Source organism: Lutjanus erythropterus, chromosome 17, assembly GCF_056507025.1.
Source record: "Lutjanus erythropterus isolate fLutEry1 chromosome 17, fLutEry1.hap2, whole genome shotgun sequence".
NCBI classification, from domain to species: Eukaryota; Metazoa; Chordata; class Actinopteri; order Lutjaniformes; family Lutjanidae; genus Lutjanus; species Lutjanus erythropterus.
Window position 1 is genome coordinate 31,272,549 of NC_139333.1, and position 16,318 is coordinate 31,288,866.

General features: G+C 39.0%; 1 protein-coding gene across 2 annotated transcripts in view; it reads right to left on the minus strand.

Annotated features, from left to right (window-relative positions):
• Window positions 1-16,318, minus strand: part of exoc6 (exocyst complex component 6) — a 76,239-nt gene that overhangs the window by 22,721 nt on the left and 37,200 nt on the right. The window contains exons 11-20 of one of the 2 annotated variants that reach the window (XM_084740091.1): window positions 14,710-14,756; window positions 14,465-14,585; window positions 10,836-10,907; window positions 10,623-10,720; window positions 9,519-9,624; window positions 8,189-8,298; window positions 7,946-8,057; window positions 6,931-7,065; window positions 4,556-4,735; window positions 3,755-3,784 (exon numbers count right to left, since the gene is read on the minus strand). In XM_084740091.1, the coding sequence (XP_084596217.1) occupies window positions 3,755-3,784; window positions 4,556-4,735; window positions 6,931-7,065; window positions 7,946-8,057; window positions 8,189-8,298; window positions 9,519-9,624; window positions 10,623-10,720; window positions 10,836-10,907; window positions 14,465-14,585; window positions 14,710-14,756 (1,011 nt within the window). The remainder of the gene's footprint in view (window positions 1-3,754; window positions 3,785-4,555; window positions 4,736-6,930; window positions 7,066-7,945; window positions 8,058-8,188; window positions 8,299-9,518; window positions 9,625-10,622; window positions 10,721-10,835; window positions 10,908-14,464; window positions 14,586-14,709; window positions 14,757-16,318) is intronic. The other variant, XM_084740092.1, reaches the window with a different exon arrangement.

Here is a 16,318-nt window from a genome sequence, read left to right on the forward strand (position 1 = left end):
CCTCCTTTATAAGAAAAGCAAAGTTCCTGTCTAGCGTTGTGAGTCACGGAAAGAGTATGAAAATAAATGCAGTGGAGGGGTGGAAAAGGTGAGCAGTGAAGCTGTCAATATGGCAGTAAATGTTGTTGTTGTTGTTTAGGTTACAGTTTTTCAGTGAATAAAGGCTGCCGCTTCTCAAGACCAATGCACCCGGAGTACTACGGAGTACTATCTGCAATGGAAAAACAAAGTAGAAGTAGCAAAGGTGAGTGGAGTTGAGTTAAGTCATAATGCGTCATGGAAATACAGCTAAAGTACGTCACTAAGCTGCTGTTTTTAAGACCTGAAGACTGAGCTTTTTCAAAATGGACTTCAGAATGCCAGCTTGGGTTTAGTGTAGATTTGGAAAATGGAGCTTTAAATAAACAATGATGTGAGGCCAACTGGGGGTGTGTGGGAGTAAAATGTCAGTCCAGTTTCAGTATGCTTCAAATGAACTTGACTGTGTGACGTGTCGCCCGACCACAAAAGTGTTTACACCTTTTCTAAATGGCTACACTCAAAACAAGGGAGAAAAGTTCTGTAACTAAAATAAATTGTTCAAATGGGGGGAACAGTGTACCATTTAGTATTTTCTTGAAGGAATTCATGGTGTTGCACTTGGCTGAACACACAGTCATGTGAAGGATGAAAAAAGATAGCTTAGCTTCAACCTGCATACTCTGTCACCTCCAGACACCTGACCAATCACTGCAGGAATCATCGGACTCAGCCCCATAATTCTGCCATCAGAGAGGGACTTTGAAACAATCTGCTGAACGTTTTCTCAAAGTAATTTAGGGGAGAGAAATTATACTGAAGCTCATTAAAGACTTCCCATCATGCAGTTGGAGTAGCAGTTCACAGGATCAAAAGAGACCAGAATGAATTATACCCTATCTTTTTTAAGGAATCTAAGAAGTGTCTATTTTGTACAGTACAGGAAGTGAAGCTCGAACATGTCAACTGTTTACACCTCACTGACTGATGATCATCCTGAGGGGGAAGGAGCTAGTGCAGGGACCAGGGGCCAGATTCACAAAGATATTTTAGACTAGTCTGCAGTGGTAGACTAGTCTTAATTTTGCTCACTGATTAGTCTGTTGCAAGTTAACCCTAACCTGTAACCCTAAACCAAAAAATAGACACCTTATCCCCAGGGTGTCTCAGGCTTAAGACCCATGTTACCATGGTAACAATCAGTGCCACCAACTGATCTGTAGCACCCAACAACCAAAAAAGAGGAAAACATGGCTCATAATTTATGGCTTGGTAACACTGTTACCTTCAGCACCATTTCTGTAGTGTCTTTACACTTTTCCTGTGGTCCTCCAGATTCCTTTCTTTGCGTGTTGAACCATAATTTTTATATCTTTTTTTGAACATCTTTCAATGACCAGATTAACAACATTTACTGTTGCTGCAATTTTTTTCTATATAAGATTTTTTTGTCTTGTTATACCCTTCACTAAATCTTTCAGGTAAAATGTCCTTGTAACTGTTGAAGTCCTCAAAAAGACATATTTTCTGCTGGGGTAGACAGAGCTGAGTGGTTGGATGCAGTCTCTCTGTTGGCCATTGTTTTTATTTTGAAAAGGGTTTTAATTTACCCACAATTCATTGTGCCATAGTCCTGCTTAAGATAGTTAAGACCTAAGAGTCTATCTTTGTGAAACCAGCCCCAGATTACCCAAAATCCCTCATGTCAAAATTCAACAGTTAAGGCAAAAACTAAACCTAAGGCTGGCTTTACACAGTGAAACTTTCACACAACTTAAATTGGTTGAAAAACTAAGCCGTAGTTGAGATGCATGGTGTCGAGCCCTCTGCGACACACTTGAAACTTGTTTGAAACTGAGTTGCAACTCAAACTCAACTTTGTGAAACTAGTTTCATGCAAAACACTGAGAATGTGTCAGTTGATGGCATCAAACATTTCACATTCCAAACATTTCTACTGATTTTAACAACCCAGGTTTATGTTATGTTACAAAAGCATGCATCAGGGCTGATGTGTGCAAACAGAAAACAGTGAGTGAGATGGACAGTAACCATCAAGGTCTTTACAGGAACTCAGGACCATAATGTCTGAGACTTGATTCCAGCTGAACATGGAAGATCATTCTAGAACTTGGGAGCAGCATGTGTGACAACTAGGGATGTCAGTTAATTTAATTTAGCTTGTGATAGCTAAACACCCATTAACTGTTAATTAACTGGTTTATTTATAAGAAAAAACGCAAAATGACATGAAATACAAGAGGTGCCTATCATCCTCCCATCTCCATCACACTAATCAACTTCTCTGCAAGGTTGTCAGACAACCTCTGGCAGAGTGAGAGGCTTAACTACTTTGTGGTCATGGTGTCTGCAGAAGTTCGTGCATGCATCTGTTTGGGAGAATATTCAGGCCTTGATGGAGACTGAAGACGGAGAAGCTCTGTGGGACACACTGGACTGCACCTCCCAGTCAGCACTGATGAAGTGACAGGCAATTGTGATGTAAATTTCATTGTGAGAGTTGTGCAGCAATCAGTGGTCAGAGCTACCTTGTCTATTCTGGCTAGCATGACTTTTAGCTCATCCATCTTGTCCTCAAAATGTTTTTCAATGTTCTCAGTCAAGGTAGAAACTAGCTCTTTGAATTTCTCACCCTCTACCATACTGATTGGCAGAATAACGCCAGCTGTCACACTTTCACCCCCCAGCTAGCAGCACGTGATCTTTGGCTGTGAGCCATCCTTGGACATGACAGCCATGTGATTGGTCTAAATGTGGTACAGCATGGTGCAGTGCTACTACTAAACTGAAGAGAAGCATCACACAATATACACTGGATTTTGTTGCCTTTCCTGCAGGAAATGTTCCCACACTAATGTTAGATGACTGGACAAATATATTGCCTATTGACAAAGTGCTGAATCCATTGCCGGTTGTTTTTGTCATATTATTTTGCTAATGTAATGGTCTGCAGAGTGATAGCTGCTGCTCTGCAACACGCTGTCCTACAGCAGCACACTACACACCGACTCAGCCAGAGCAGAGTGCATTGAGCTGGGTGAGGAGTGAGAGGTGAACAGCCTGCAGAGTCAGACTCTTTGATGCATGCAAATTGAAGTATAGATCGACATGTGTAACCAGTCAAAAATATTCTTGGTGGTCAACCGATTAAAGGTTAACCACTGACATCCCTGGTGACAACATAACTGAACCCTGTAAGATGTGGTTGAAAGCTCAGAGAAAAAAAGCTAATAACTTCTGAGTTGAGATTATTTTGTCACACATGATGATAGTTGTATTCCATTTTTACCCCTTTTGTTCTGCAATCATGGCCACCCTTCATGCAAGCAAGATATAGTAAAGAAGTAATAGTAGCTACTGAAACCGTGTCTAATGGAAAAAAGACTGACTTTGTATTTCAAGAGAGAGTTAGAGATAAGTGAATAAGCTTTCTCGTGGTCATTAGAGGATGTTCCACTCTTGCTTTAGCTTCTAGCTGTGGCGGTTGTTGCTTGGTCTTCTCTCACTCAAAATCCCCTTGGGTGGAAGGATTTATTGCTAAAATGTAACTGTAAACACTGTCCTTCAGTGTCCTCACTAAAGGTTACAGGTGCCAGAGGAACCAACAAGCCTGGAGTAGTGGAGCTTCCATAGTCAAACATAAGCATGCTTATCATGTCCCCTCTGCCTGTAGGACGGCAGCGTAATGTTGTAACAGCCAGGCAGGAATACTCACCGACATCGATGCATGGTCATTGTTGTTATTCTGAGCAGAGACACCCCCAAACCAAAAAATGGAAGAGGGGAAGGGAAAGAGGGAAAGGACAGGAAAAGAAATGTGGCAACAATAAATGGACAGGAGGAGGTAAATTCAACTAGAGATATCTTGCATGCTTGACAAGTCAAATTAATCAAGAAGTAAAACTGCTAGTAAAACAAATTAGTTACAGCGCTGTATGTTACAGGGGGTGTGGATGGGAGGACAGGAGACGTTGTTGACAAAAAAGAAAATAAGCTGGAACTCATTCAAGACATGATGAGAGATGTCAGAGAGAAGAGCAGGCAAGCGGCCCACTGAGAGCTGTCAGCTTTCTGGGCCAAAACACACATTTACTGACCAAGTCCTTCACACTTTGATATCACCAAATGTGTCTTGTTAAAGATAATGTCAGATGTGCAGTAGCAGTCGACAAGTCAGTAACAGCACAGTTACCATGCATATGGACAGACCACCAATGCAACACATACTTAGTCCAACTTTTAACTCAAAATGTCAAACTATTCACTTTCAGACAACACACACATTTTAGGGATGTGAGGAACATAAAGCAGAAGCAGAAGACAGTTCAGGGAAAAAAAAGACAGAAAAAAAGAATTATCACATCCCTACAATCAACAAAAATACAACCAACACTGCCAAACACCATTTGACAGCAGCTAAAATGGGTAAAAAAAACCAAGAAGACGATGTCCCACAGTTCCAACAGGAAAGCGGCAGGTTCAATGGCTCAGAGGTTAGTAGGTGGATCACACTCACCGGCAGGTGTGTGAAGACCTGGAAGGTGGAGCGCAGGAAGTTGATCAGGTCCATGAGGTATCCAGAGGCACGACCGTCCGACTCAGCCATGCCCCACTCATAGTCTGCTAGCTGGATAAACTCGTCGATCTTCTGGTTGAGTTTGGTGTAAATCTCTCCCTCTGCAGCGTGACGAGCATCCTGGAAAAGACATTCTATAAGTCCATTTGACAAGACTAAACAGAACTAAATACTGTTTTACCTACAGTCAGTCAGGAATAGAGTGACTGAGGACCCGCCCCTTTCACCTGTTTCTATATGCATATGTTTCCTGTTTTTCTATGATTCATTGTATAGAGTGTTTTGTCAGACTGGTTGTAACCTGTGTGTTTTCACTGTATCCTCCCTCAGACCTCTCAGCACATGGACAGCTGGTTTCTCTCCTATTCTGCTCAATGAGTCCTCTATGTACTACTACTACTACTCTAGGACAGTAGTTTGAAAACACACACGAAGGGTAATTATTTAGTGAATACTGCCACTAGAAACTGGTTAGGATTAGTAGGGCTGAGACTACTGACTGTTTTCATAGTCAATTAACTGATTAATAGTTGTTTGGTCCGTAAAATGTCAGGAAATGGTGAAATCAGTGTTTCCCAAAGTCCAAGATGACGTCCTCAAATATCTTCTTTTCCCCACAACCCACAGATATTCAGTTTACTGTCAGAGAGGAGTAAAGAAAGCAGAAAATATTCACATTTAAGAAGCTGAAATCAGATTTTTTTAATTACTCAAAATGATTAATTGATTATTTAAATAGTCAGTGATTGATTTAATAATTGATTAATTGTTGCAGCTCTAATAATTAGTTAATAATTAGTCTGATCACACAACAAAATCAGCATACCCAAATTGATTTACTTTTGAAGTGTTCACATCACTCTTTTTGGAGAGTTGATACCTCAACACTGATTTAGTGTAATTAATGGCTTAATTTTATTAATAATAAAATTAATCATTTAAATTTAACACTTCTTAACACTAATCAGTGTGTTGTACACATTGCTAGACATTAACTCTCATTCACCCATATTAACTTTTCTGAATTACTAAAAATTACTTTAAATATAAAGTTTGCTACAATAATGGGGTCAAGTTTGATTAAGACACATTTATTTTTAAAAAATGTGCACCACATAAATATTGAAAAAAAAATTAAAAACATAATAATATGGAAAAATGTGCTCTCGCTTGTATATTAGGGTCTAAAATAGGTGAGCTGGTCAAAACAGAACAGCATGTTCATTATTTTGCTCTTCTCTACATTCTGCAGCCCATCTTAAGTTAGCAAGAACTTACTTAGCCATAAGCTCAATAGGAAAACTGTCTCAAACTTTACAGTGCAATGTTAATGGTGGCTCATAATTCAAACCTGAACAGTAGTGTGAAACAGCTGAGTTAAATATAAAGGATCTGACACTATCCACAGTATAATTAACTCTGCATTTGCTCAAATTTCACTACCAACATAAACTGAACTCTTCTCTCCACCTAACTTCCAAAAACATTTAACATGTTTGATTTTATTGGAATGTCAAGATGAGAAAAAGATGAACTCAAGACAGTGTGGACTACATTTAATGAGCACCCAACAGATTTGGCTGCAGTGCAATGAATGAGAATCAAACCACACGTATATTGAGGATGCAGTAATATAATTAGCATATCTTATGTAGTTCTCCGGCTGTAAGAAAGATAGTAAGGATGAAATGTTATTTTATATGCATATACTGTAAACGCAACAGCCAGATATAACTAGATAAAACTCAAATGTTTAGAATAACAAAGTTGTATGATCAAATGGTGAGGATGCACAAGCACAGTTTGCTCCTGCTGCAGCTGCTCTGCTCGCTCCACTGCTCAGGCGGCACCAATAACTGGGCTTCGACGTTTGCCCCCTGATGACGTACTTAAAACCAGTTTGTACTGCTTCATTTTGAAAGAGCAACAGCCAATGGGGAAACTCTAACACCTGGCTGGTCGCACCAGTGGTTTAATTTTGTCACTCAGCTACTCAGTCAGTCACGGACGGCTGCGTTTGTAGGGTTGGCCCCGCTGCTGTGCACCAGCCAGCGATCTGGTATGGCTGAGCTCACAGTGCTTTCAAAAAGGTCAGACAATACTGCAGCTCTATTTGCTAGACCAGAACAGCTTGTCATCAGGTCCTGGAACTGTCCTCCAGCACCAAGGACAAAGGAATAATGTGCAGTGTAGCACCCTTCGGGCCAGTTTGGTGGATTTTGAAAATAATGAGAAGCAGTAACAAGACACAGCATTCCAGGAACAAACTGAGTAATTAACACAAAGACAGAATAATCCACGTTACTTTCACATACCTTGAATGTGGACAAGCCATAGAGTCTCGTGGTGTGAACTGTTTCAGGGGAGACATTGGTGATGTTTGTTATAAACTCCTCCAGATACCTGCAGGCCTGCTCCAGGTGGGTGGTGTTAATGATGATCTGCACCAGCTACACACAGAAGGTTACAATTTTACACTTAAGGACATATGATATACATGATGTGACATCATTAAACCTAAAGCAATTTCAGAAAATGAACTACAGAATTATGTCCAGGGTGTATCTGTACATATGTAAATAATTGTATATATTGCTATATTTTATTTTGTTTTATATTTTTACCCAATTCTTTTCTGATTTTAATTATTCTCTAACTCTCATTGTGTAACCCTGTGTTGTATGATGATAATAAATTAGTCCCTCCAGAATTTCACAGGCATTTTTTGAGATTACTGCAGACTAAAATACCTGATTTCAAAGCAGCTTTTCTAAAAAAATGTTTTAAGGCATGTTGTGCAATGTTATTGCGGGACCAAGTGAACATTGCAACAAAAGAGTTCTCAGGCTCAGGATTACAAAAATTCTTTATTTTTAAATGAGGTGCACTGAGAGGTGTTCTACAAAGATGCAAAATCTTTTTGGAGCTCCAACTCAGTCAAAATGGCATAAAATTATGAAATATAATATACACAAATGCAAAGAGCATTGATAAATGTCAATAACAATGATTGACCTTGTGTTTCTTTCATCTTTTCAGTACCCATGATAAAATAAAAACATAAAAATACAAACAATAGTGAACAGTAAAACATCTGCTTGATGGAACTCATGGGAAGCAACAATGATTGGTCAAACTGAGAGAAAAGTTGCTATGATTGGACAAAATTGCACGGTTGTGCAGAATTAATGGGGAGTGGTTGAATTTGCGTTAATTGTGGTGTTCACAAAATTGCAACTTCCTGGAGGGACTGATAAATTACATGGATACATCGTGTGTGTGTGTGTGTGTGAGAGAGAGACATATCAGTAACAGCGGTGTTGTCCCTACCTCTGTCAGTCCTATGTGAGGTTTCTTGATGAGGTTTTGCAGACAGCTGCTGAGCGTTCTCGTCAGCAGCAGGTTGGTTGATTTCCGCAACATGTCATCAATCTCTGTTGAACTGAACACAAACAAAATTTATGTTCAACAAGTCCAGATATTTCACAGTTGCAAAACAAAGAGACAAGGAAGCTAGTGTCCACCTGGACATACTGAAAAATGAACATGTAGTAAGTACTGAGTGAGACCAACCTGCGGTGTAGTGACTCTGAGAACTTGAGGCTGGCGTAAATGAACTCTTTGACCTGTGTGTAGATCTGAGGGACAGACTGGGACATTGGCAGCTTCTTCGGGAAGTCCTGCTGCTTACACACATACAAAACACAGGAAATTACAGTATTAAATGACTGACTCATTGTTTAATATATGCCCAGGTTAATAGATTCAAGTCTTATTCCTTTGCTTCTGAAGAAATGCTGTTCATGTTCACATAAACTGGTTCAGTGTCAACCTGACGGTACATTCTGTGAAACACTTTGACACAGTGTGGTAGTGCTGTGGAAATTACATGTAAAATGTCTCATACAAAAACAGATCAAATGAAATGTTGGATTTTACTGACTTTTTTTATCTGTTCATCTATGGATCCAAATGTTGTGGAAGGTAGGGGAGGTAAGAGGGTGTAGTTTGAGGGGCAAAATTATTATGTCAGATGGGAAAAATGTTGTTTTGGGATAATAGGGAAGTTGTTAGGGTGCTATGAAACTGTGTCTGCTTGGGGCATCAAAAAAACTATCTTAGTGTCTGGAGGCAAACTTGAAAGGACATCAGAGGATATACCCATGTACCAATTTAGCTTTAACAAAAGACCACAGGCTGAGATACATGCAAAAGAAGTCTATTTAATTAAGACATACATGTACAAACAAAAGGGGCTAATAGTACAAAAAAGGGTAAATAAAAACAGCAGCAAACCTTTTAGTCACTGACTATCATTAAAATAGTCATGTTTAAGTTTTTGTGGCTTTCTAGCACAGCTAAATTGGTGTGTGTGTGTGTGTGTGTGTGTGTGTGTGTGTGTGTGTGTGTGTGTGTGTGTGTGTGTGTGTGTGTGTGTGTGTGTGTGTGTGCATCTCCTCTGCTGTCCTTTCCAGTTTGCCTCCAGTACCAACACACCCATGATTGACTTTTTCTGATGCCTCATGTAGGCAGTTTCAGAGCACCCTGACCATCACAAAAGAACATACAAGTTCCCTCAATAGTTCCCTCTCTTGGACTACATCCTGTTACCTTCCTTGCCTTCCATAACATTTGGATCCATGGATGAACAGATAAGAAAAATAATTTAATTCGATCAGTCTCCGTACGAGTATCACATGTCATTTCTACCAGACCAGTTGAAAGTTTTGCAAAGAATGTAACTTGGGGTTGACACACTGAGCCAGTTTAAGTTTCATCCTTTCTTTTGTGATCATAATCACATTGAATACTGTCCTAATAACTTCTTTGTGGATATTTGCTGAGGCCCAACTTTCGCTTTGGATGTATAGGTCTGTTAAGCTCTGGGACTAGAACTTGTCACCTTCTCTATCTCAGCATCGTGGAAGGGGAAGCGGCTGACCACTAGTTTATACTCTTCCTCCGTCTCCACTGGGATGGGACTGTAGTTGTCCAACTCAAAGATCTCCCTGTGGAAAACAACACATGTATTTATTTGCGTGTTTGTGCACACTCACATTTTGTTATGATTATCAGAGCTCTGAGAATATTTCTCTCTTTTTCACAAATATTCCAACAGTACAGTGTGTTTTCATCAGATTTCATGAAAGATGACAATATGCTGTGGTTGTACTTGTACTTCATCATGTGCTTTAAGATGTTACCACAATTGTTATGGAGACATGTACTTGTACACATTGCATTGAACAAATCAGGAAGTTATTGTTTTTGGAGCCAAGGATGAAAGATTAAAGGCCAGTCTTCAGCTTCAATCAGTAATGTTAAAAACCACAAACCATGACAGAAATCTTGGTGTGGTCATGGACCTGAAGAACAGATCAAAGATTAAAGAACTTATGTCTCAGAAGGATTTGGAAAAACCTGTCCATGCATTTATCTTCAGCTGACTGGACGCTGACTCTAACAGTTTTCTGCTACAGGTCTCTCTAAAAAAAATCTATCAGGCAGCTGTAGCTGATTCAGAGCGCTGCTGCTTGTGTTCTCACTCAGACCAGAAAAGTAGATAACATCACACCAGCTCCGAGCTCTTTACACTGGCTTCCTGTCAGCCAAAGACTTGATTTTAAAATACTGCTGTTGGTTTATACAGCACTGAACTTGATCCTAAGTCAAAGCACTTTCGAACTTTGAAAACACTTCATTAAAATTCAAGCACTTTCAAGGTTTTCCTGCACCCATAAGACCCTTGTGTTAGGGTCAACACAGTGGTCTTCTAGAGGCATTGCTGCCATTTTGATCTTTGAAGACTGTATTCTCTTCTCCATGCATCTTACATGTAGATTAAGTTGTTGAAATGAAAGTTGAAATGGACAGAAACACTCTAAAATGATGTACTATCAGTTGATGTGAGATACGATCGTAACTACCTGCTTTGTTTCATGTGAATATGTCACATATAAAATGATGAACACAAATGCAGTTACAGTCACATGAGAGAAAAGCTCACCTGAAAACCAGTGCCCACTTCTTCAGCAGAGTCTCATTGTACTGGTCTCTGACCTCAAACAGCAGGTCAAACAGCCGGTTCACTGGGAAACCATAACCCTGCACACACACACACACACACACACACACACAGAAAATAAAGTGTGTTCATCTCAGTTCTTTAACACACTTCATAGTTACAAGCTGATCGAATGACATCCAACTCAGAACCAACCTGCAGCGTGTCAGCGAAGATCACAATGAGGTTTTTGAGCTCCAGGACCAGGTCTGGGTCATCACAGTATGACTGCAGGCCACAAACATCACAATCAGCAAACAATTATCACAAGTTAAACATGTGTTTATGTAGCTATGACAACAGCAGCAACGCTGATATGATAATCATTACTAAAAAATGTCTATGAGTCATAACACTGTGCGAGGAAGTGAAATAACAAACAAAATGACTTTTCCCATTTCTCCCAGCAGTTTAATTAAAAAACAAATGATCACTTGTTAATTTCCTCCCCTGAACAACAACTTACAGAGCTGAACATTTTAGGTTTTTAGGTTTTATGTTTGTCTGCTCTCACTATAAAACATTGAAAAAAGTAAAAACTGCTCATCAGTTTCCCAAAGTGACGTCTTCAAATGTCTTCTTTTGTCCAACCAACAGCCCAAAACCTTTGATTGAGCAGCAAATCCTCACATTTAAGGAGCTGCAACATTTTACATTTTTGAATCCAAAATGACTGAAACAATTAATCAGTTATCAAAATGGCAACTTATTTTCTTTCAATCAACAAATTGATCAATCATCTAATTATTGCAGCTCTAATTTAGACTGAAGATTTGGAGAAACAGAACCCCCTTTTGATTGAATTCTTGCTACTACATTAAACAGCAAAAATTGAACAATAAATGTGATTAGTACTCAGTAGTTTTTCACAAAAATATTTACCAGTAGTTTTACTTATAATTGAGACATATTTGAGTAATGTAACAGTACTTCTACTTGAGTACAGATATTCCCTATGTAAGAGGAAATAGTGAATGAAGAATACAAAGAAGAAGAGCGTTCTTTTTTAGTCCCACTTGGGGGAAATTCAGTTTTTTTGAGTGAGCAAAGTCAACTCAAATTCCTGTGATTTCAAGAAGCAAATCTTCCACAGTTATCATTCTAAACTGCGTACATGAAGTGCTACAAAAGAAAGCTTGACATGAGTAGCAACAGTAACTAAGGGGGGAGGGACTTAGCCAAGGGTTAATCAACACCAACAAAGTGCCTCCATTTTTCTGGAGTGCAGAGTGATTTATGACCCTGAAAGCAGCACAGTTGAGTCCCCTGACACTGACACAAGGATCCTGCCAAACGTAGGAGTGTGTAAATCAACAGAGTAAATGAACACAGGCTGAGATTTGACGTAGAGCAGCGTCCGCCTGCCTCTTTGTTTACTCAGACACACACATACACACAGCAGCAATCAGCTGGAGACGGGACTAAACAGCAGCAAATCACAGCAGTGGCAGGAATGTACCTCAGCACTTCAGACAGTTTTATTAGTCTGTAACAGTGGGTCTCAAATACAGCTGCAGTGATTAGTCCATTTATTGATTAGCTGTCAACTACTGAATTAACTGCCAACTATTTTGATAAACTGACTAAAAACAACAGCTCTGTCATTTTTTAAGAAAATGTTCACATTCTCTGGTTTCAGCTTCTTAAATGTGAATATTTTCTGGTTTCTTTATTCCTCTCTGACAGTAAACTGAATATCTTTGAGTTGTGGACAAAACAAGACATGTGAACAACATTTTTAACCATTCTATGACTTATGACTTATGATTCTTCTTACACTTCAAGGGCCGAACAACTAATTGATTAATCAATAATGAAAATAATTATTAACTGAAGCTCATTTGAGATTTTTTTTTGTTTTGGTTAAATGTATAAAGAGGTAGAGTCTGCTGAGGTAAATCCCATTGAAACATTCGTCCTAATTCTTGCAGTAGTTTGTTGGCTCTGTTTTCTCTTTCCTTTTCACTTTTTTCTCCTTGTTTCCAGATGTATTTCTTCTACAGTTCAACCACAAATCTATTTTCTTTATTTCATCATTTAAACACAAAACTGTGTGATGTGATTGTGTTTGTTGATTTCTTGAACTGTTTTCATTATTTATAAATTCTACTGAGAATAGAGATATTGAATATAAAATGTGGCTTAATGAACATATATTTATATTCTTATTGAACTTAAAATAGTATCATTATTTTCGGAATTGTGCATGACTGATTAGCATTTAAAAAAAATCTTGTGTACCCCCTGCAGAACTCCTAGTGGTTCTCTAAAGCAGTTGTTCCCAAACACTGGGTCGTCACCCACAGGTGGGTCACCAAATAAATAACAGACCATGGAAGAAATTCTGCAAAACTTAAGATTTATTTCTACAGTATATCTTTTATAAAGCATTTAAAATGTGTATGTTGTTTTACTGAAACCATTTCATTTCCAAGCACCCAGATAATGATTATAGCTCAATAATGGTTCATAGCTCAGTGTAAACAAATTTTTTGAGTTTCTAAACTTCAAAGATTCAAGTTTATCTAAAGAAGAAAAGCACATCATCAAGAGTTTGAGTTTGATTCAAAACTTAAAAATCTATTACAGTAAGTTGCCTTGAAATTTTGAGTTGTCTAAACTTTTGTCTGGGTTTGTTTTCTTGGCAATGATGAAACAACATGTTGTCTCAGCCCAAATGCATTTATTTCTCATTTATAATGTATTCAACATGTGTATATGCGTGCAGCCAAATAATATAAGGTGATGCAGAAAGCAGTAAAAATGATCAGGAACTTTCATTTATACACAAATTACCTCTCCCAAGATTTACTGGTAGAGACTGTTGTGAACACAATGGTTTATCATTTCAAAAAGTAGGTCTCCTGAAATAAAGTTTGGGAAACACACTCTAAAGTACTCTAAGGGTTAATAATACTGCCATTTGAGAAACACTGGTCTATATCTACAAATTACTGATCAATACCGCATGTGAATCTGACATGTTGTCTGTGTACTCTTCTAATGTGTTGTAATTCATGTACATGAACGAATAGAAGTAACAACAGTTGTGTTGTGAAGGATTTGTGATTTTTTCTAAGAACCAACAGTATGACCACCCTTTTTTATTGATCATAAAACTGTGGACATTTTGACAGTGTTTTAGCAGTGGACTGATTCGTGGACAGGCTTGTGAAGAAGATGTCATCCCTGGGTCTGACCATGCAGCGGCTGTGAGGGCAGGACCCTGGCAGTGTGGAGCTGCCTGTGTCGTGGCCCAGCAGAGGGGCGACAGGCCAGGGGGGAGACCGGGGCCTTTGTTAGTCCTCTCGCCCCACGCTGAGCGGCCCATTCTCTGGCCTGTTTGCATAATCCTCTGGGTCATTTACAACTGACTGGAGCCCAGCGGTCAGGAATATGCCTCCTTAATCTGCTGTTATTGTTGCAATCTGTCTCTCATTAAGGCCCCAATGACCTCCTCTTTGGCTGCATGCGTATGTGTGTTTTGACCTCTTCTCTTGAGGGTGACATCATTAGTGTGTTTGTGGGTGCACTGACCTCCACAGTGTGTGTGTGTGTGTGTGTGTGTGTGTGTGTGTGTGTGTGTGTGTGTGCATGCGTATCAGCCAGTGAATGAAGCTTCTTCCAGTATAAATAGATCCACAGCAGGCTCTATTATCTCTATTAACTCTCAGTCTCCTTCTCATTCACAGCCCACTCCCTGCTGGCTCTGTGTGTGTGTGTGTGTGTGTGTGTGTGTGTGTGTGTTTGTGTGTGTTCATGCATGAGTGTGTGTGTGTGCCTACAGAGTGAGTGCGGAGCACAGCGATGATCTTGGACAGGGCCATGTTCCACAGCTCATCAGTGAAAGCTCTGGTCACGAGCCCCTGCGTGGCGTGGAGGATGTGGTCCTCCACTACAAAGAACCTGACAACACACACAGAGAAAACACACACACACATCTCAGTACTTTATTTATGTTCAAACTGAAACAAACACAACAGAGTTTCAGCAGAATGTGATGTAAAAGCCACTGAGAGGAATATCTTACCCTACAATCTGATTGAAGTATCTTCTGTAGCCTTCTACTGTCTCATGCTGGACTCACACACACACACACACACACACACACACACACACACACACACACACACACACACACACAAAGTCATGTTTAATCAGACAACATGAATGCATAATATATACTACAATGTATTTATATATGTTATTATTGTGTGGCATTGCATTTGTGAGTAAGGACTGATTTGCATATTATCATTGTTGATTAGATTCCAACACCCAAAATGTGACAGCTGGTTGCTAAACAAGTTAAAACAAGAAATAACAATAATTACATTTTCATTTTTAACAGTGTCCATATATATATATTATATTTAGTAACAGTCAAAGTACTTTAATTTTGGATACTTGAGTATATTTTACTGTTCATCCCCCCCCTTTGTGCTTTTATTTAAATATATGGAAATTCTATTTTACTACATAATCTATCAACTCATTCTGGCAGTATACCAGGTTATTGTTGGTTATCTGAGAATGTACTGGCTATAATCTGACAACGATTTAGCCTCTGTGGACAACAGCCAGTGTATCTGCTTCCAGTGTAGCCAGTGGACATCCAGATAGAGGGTAACGGTAAACACTGAGTGTTTACAGTCCGATTAGCAACTTGAGACACGAGAATGGAGTTGGAGGCTTGCGGTTGTTTGCCTCCACCAACCAGTCAAGTTGCAATTTACATCCATGTCTGCCGAGACACAGAAAATATATGTAGTGAAGTCTCTGACGGAATGTCATAATGGTATTAAGTATATTTTGTGAAATGGAAGTTTTCACTATATAGACGTGTGATTCCAGTGAATAATTTCCAGGCAGAGAGATGCTGTCTTCACTTACAGACTATTTTTACAGAGGACAGAGGACTGATAGAGAGCTGAACATTATGATGTCACAGTGACGTTGACCTGTGTGAAGTTTTGTCATAATCAGCATATGAATTCTTGAGTTATGGAAAAAATGGACAGACACCACAAGTGTCACCAGCACTGAGGGTAATAAAAAGCTAAATTGTCAAAGGTAATGGGTTCCAAGACTGCACTTTGGCCAACATGTTCAACACAGACTGTTAACCATAGGAGTTTAACATGGGAGTAGAAGCATGCATTGCCATTTGCCATCTTTGCCTTTTTTGATGCTACCACTAGGGGCAACAAAGACATGGTATATTTATCCATAAGTTAATTCACAAAATATTAATCTCAAGTGGTAGCATCTGTTTATTGCTGCATTATTTGTTTACTCACACAACTCAGGGTACCTCCATTGTTTATTAGATCATTTTAATACTCACATTCATATTGCCTGGATTAGGATCACTCGTGTTTTGGATTCTGCTGCCACTTTGAAAACAGCACTTTCAGGTTTCTGTTTTTTTATTATTATTATTATTAATTGCTCTTAAAAAACATAAATAAATAAATAAATTCAGAATAGGATCATAATTGAATATATTAAAAAGAACAAATTGTTTCTAGAGCAGCAACAGTAATGTTTACACAAGCAAGGTCACTAAAACAACTCAATATGTCAAAATCTAAAGGGTGTTACAGTACTATCTGTATACTATCTGTATACTATATATA